This window comes from Diaphorina citri, unplaced genomic scaffold (assembly GCF_000475195.1).
Source record: "Diaphorina citri unplaced genomic scaffold, Diaci psyllid genome assembly version 1.1 scaffold16931, whole genome shotgun sequence".
NCBI lineage: Eukaryota > Metazoa > Arthropoda > Insecta > Hemiptera > Psyllidae > Diaphorina > Diaphorina citri.
This window is the reverse complement of record NW_007394288.1, coordinates 6,902-11,000: the sequence shown is the minus strand read 5'-3', so window position 1 is coordinate 11,000 and position 4,099 is coordinate 6,902. Positions and strand designations below refer to the sequence as shown.

Sequence of the window (4,099 nt, the reverse complement as noted above, 5' to 3'; positions counted from 1 at the left end):
TCCTCAAGACCAACCCTGGAGGGAGCCCCTGGGCAGGGGAATATGAGAAGGAGATTCTGGGTCCTATCGGTACGTAGATTTTGCTCCTGTCCACCCAATTTTCAATGTTTCCCTTTTATTATTTTATCAAGTTATGTGGGTCCTATCGGTACGTAGAGTTTGCTCCTGTCCGCCCAATTTTCAATGTTTCCCTTTTATTATTTTATCAAGTTATCTGTATTATGTCAGCCACTCACTAACAGGTACTACCTGTGCTCATTAGGTGTCAGGTGTACCTGTCATCAGGACTACCTGTCGTCAAATCTACCTGATAGTGAGTGGCTGACCTTAGATTTGAATAAGCTTAACCCAAAACTTTAGGACTGTTTGTACTTACACCTAAGCTTCAGAGTGGGCTTTTTGTGTGTGACGTCTGTAGTAACAGCTACCCACCAAGGAAATGTCAGGATATAGCTATCACAATCACAAATAGTTGGGATTTAACCTGTTCTTTGTTTCCATGAGGCTGATAGAACCACAACAATTTAATCAACCTTGATTTAACTACCCACAAAAATTGTTGTCTTTAAACAGACTTGTCATTCAACTTCAAACGTCTGCCACATGATGTACCTAAACCTAAAAGTTTCACATTTCTCGTCAATATTTCTAAGGCCAGCCACTCACTATCAGGTAGACCGGTACACCTAATCAGGCCCACCTGTCAGGTCTACCTGATAGTGAGCGACTGACCTAAATTGCGTGTACTCTTATCTGTTTGTTTAGGTCTAGGCACGCTATGCATCAAAGATCCGCCCCCCTTCCAAACACGAGAGCTCGACCTGACCTGTCCTTCAAAACAGTCCGACGACAAACCCCACTCCTTTTTCACTCCCCGAAGTTCTAATATCTCCTACGGATCATGCTCTTGTCAAAGCGGGGCTCAACTGTGTACTTCTTACCCCGAGGTCCCAGCACAGCTCCCTGTGGCATCCCACGATATTATGTTTAACGTGTCGGATCGGGATTTGAACCGGTGGATTGTCAACAGTTTCCGCCAATATGCGGGCAAGTTGGAGATGCAGCCGCTAGACATCGCGCACCGCACGACTGGCTCCATGATAGGTGGGGTCGAGCTGGGGGTTCGACTCCCGCTCAGGTCAATGGCCTTGCCAGTGTCTGGGAATGACCTTGGAAGGGGCGATCCTGTGCGATCAGAATTGTCAAGAGCTCTGAATGATGGAAGTGGATCTGGAATTCGCAATTCTGCAAGGCCAGAAGTCTCTGGATTTTACAATGAGAACATCGATGGTAGTGCAGGAACAAAGAAATCTAGAAGATCCGTGGATTCCTCCGTATCCAAATCTGAAATGAACATTTCTAATGACAATTCTTTGAGATCGGCCAAGTCTCCTGCATCCAAATCTCTCAATATTGACGGCGTTTCTGGAACGGACAAGTCTGCAAGGTTATTGGATTCGCCCAGAACTGACAAGATGGACAGCGGTACTGGAACTGACAATTCTGCACAGACAGCCTCTTCGACTGCCAGATCTCATAGTTTCATCTATATTTGAAAAGCATTGCAAAAGCGTAATATGTATTTAGCTGAAGGAACTAGTATGTCCCCGTGTTTCGGCCGCAGTTGGTCAGTCGAAGCCGCATCCTCCCCGCTTACAAAGCCGTGAGGACCAAGAGTTGCCTCGGCCCCTCCTCCTCCTCTTCTCGGTAGTTTGCTGGAGCCACTTTGCGAATGCAGTTACTTGGTATCCGGCTAGCTCTGTCGTACCTACGACCTACTCCATTTGAATTTTTTGTTGAATAAATGAAAGTCACAGACCGATATCGAACTAAAGAAGTTACTAAACGACGTCGATAACCTGCAAGTAACCGCACGTTTTCCCAAATCTGTATTCATTGCGGAGGAGGCAACAACAAACAACCCTCTCTACAATGAATACAAATCGGAAAACTGCGTTTACTTGCAGTGTTATCGACTGTCTAGTAACTCTTTAGTTCATATCGGTCTGTGCCTTTCATTTATTCTTCAACTGGAGTGGTCTAGGTACGACAGAGCCTTACGATACCAAGTACTGCATTCGCAAAGGCTCCAGCCAAACTACCGAAGGTCACTCGTAACAACTTACAACAGCAGAAGGGCCAGCGGGCAACTCTGGGGTCCTCCGGCTTTGTAGCGGGGAGGGATAATGCGGGCTTTTCGACTAGACCAACTGGGCCGAAAACACGGGACATCCGTCCTTCAGCTAAATACATATTACCTTTTTGCATGCTTTCAAATAATAGTATTGAACTATGAATTGGATGCATCCCCTTCCAAAGGTTCACACTCAGATATCAGACGTTACTTCAATGTTCTGTAAAAATTACTTGGTAGAATAAACATACTGCGCGATCACCAGTATGCCTTTACAAAGTTATTTTGGTTAACCTAATAATAAAAATTTTAATTTGAGGTATACCCCCCAAATCTTGAAGCGTTTTAGACATGTTTTTTTTTTTTTTTTTTTTTGTAGTGTTCTGTTTTTATGCGAATCAGGAAAAATGGAACACGACAAGCGTAAATCTAGAACTTGTCCCGCACTGTTGGCTCGTGTAGAGGCGACAGACGTGTACAGGTGGCGATGAGAGAGGAAGGAGTTGTAGCAGAAGGAGTCACCTTTGTCCGTGTCTACCTCCAAATTGAGGACCACTTGTGGCGACTCTTGTGGAACATGAGTGCTACGAGATCTAACCTACGCCCTCATGTTCCGAGGCACCGTCCGGTATGTCCAGTCTAAGAACGGATGTATCCTTTTCTTTTCCCATGATGATCATAACACCAGTTTAAGAGTTTAGATGAAAACCTGACTAATTTTAAGATATGGAGCCGACCCTAAACTTGGATGCGAGAGGACAATGGTCCGTTAACAGTAACAGATCTATCTAAGATGCAATACTATGCGCGGTCGGGTCTACACTGCGATGGTCTGCCCAATCGGAATGCTTAACCGCTTTCCAACTCCACGGTTATCCACAACCGGTTGATAGTAGTCTGGAAGCGGGTCCTGTCCTTCACCCCCTTATGCTCCTTCTAGTGGAATCTATAACCAACTGCAAGGAGTCTCATAGCAGGACCTCTCTATACCTCATCAACGTTTACTCCATTTTTTTTTTTACTAATTCATTAACAGCTAAGGCATACATTCTTTCATCACTTTTTTAGGTTTTAGTTTTGAAGGTTTTTTGATTGGACATATTCTAGTTTTTCAATTAAAAATAGAAGACAAGATTACTTTCTGAAGTTTTTACACATGTATAGTCTCAAATCCCTCTGCCCGTCTTCTGTGTAGGCGTGTTTTTGTAATGACACACAGACGTCCCCTCGAAACAAGCCCTATCAATATATAACGCACCAAAGTACCAAGGGTCCGGTCCACACCAAAACAATTTCAGTTAATACTGGTTGAATGGACTTCTAATAGGTTGTTGGCAGGTGCCAGTTTCTCACTAATTACTCCGGCTGTTTATCTAACCTTTGTAGGGTCGGGGGTGTTTACGCACATGACCCGTGGCTCTTTATATTTCATGGTGTGCCTATGTACCTCACCTTATTGTCGCGCGTGGGCATTGTGTTGTCATCCCGGTGATCGGGCCCTTCCAAGACTCCCCTTTACATCCGGAGAGGAATTTCCGCTCCTTTTACTTATGCTGGTCGCACCTCCTCTTACACATCGTCTCTCTAGTATCCTCATATGGACCTTAGTCTGTGTATACTTACTCGAATATTATTTTTGGTATGTGATTTCACAGGGTTTGTATCAGCAGAACGACTCACCAAGACTCCATGTTGAAACCAAAGAATTTTAGTTCCCCTCAAGCTCAAGGTCATCCTTGTTTAAAATTCCAACCGTAAATATATTGTTGTTTTGAATTATACTCAATTGTGCGTTTACAACTATTTGTACTTGTCATTGTACTGAGGTCAGGCCCACCCATTTCCGAAGGGTAGGGGTTCAAGAAACTCCTTTGAAAAGTTGATGGATCAAAAACCGATATAGACACACAAGAAATGGGGAAAAACCTGTTTTAAGGTGGGGAATTTTTTATTAACTGTAGTGCG

The 4,099-nt window shown here is 44.1% G+C and overlaps 1 protein-coding gene across 1 annotated transcript; it reads left to right on the top strand.

Annotated features, from left to right (window-relative positions):
• Positions 1-6: 6 nt before the first annotated feature.
• LOC103523184 lies at positions 7-1,556 on the top strand. Its single transcript, XM_008488252.2, has 2 exons — positions 7-69; positions 766-1,556. Exon 2 carries the CDS (start codon positions 984-986, stop codon positions 1,554-1,556), a length of 573 nt encoding a protein of 190 aa, XP_008486474.1. The 5' UTR covers positions 7-69; positions 766-983.
• The last annotated feature ends 2,543 nt before the right edge of the window (positions 1,557-4,099 follow it).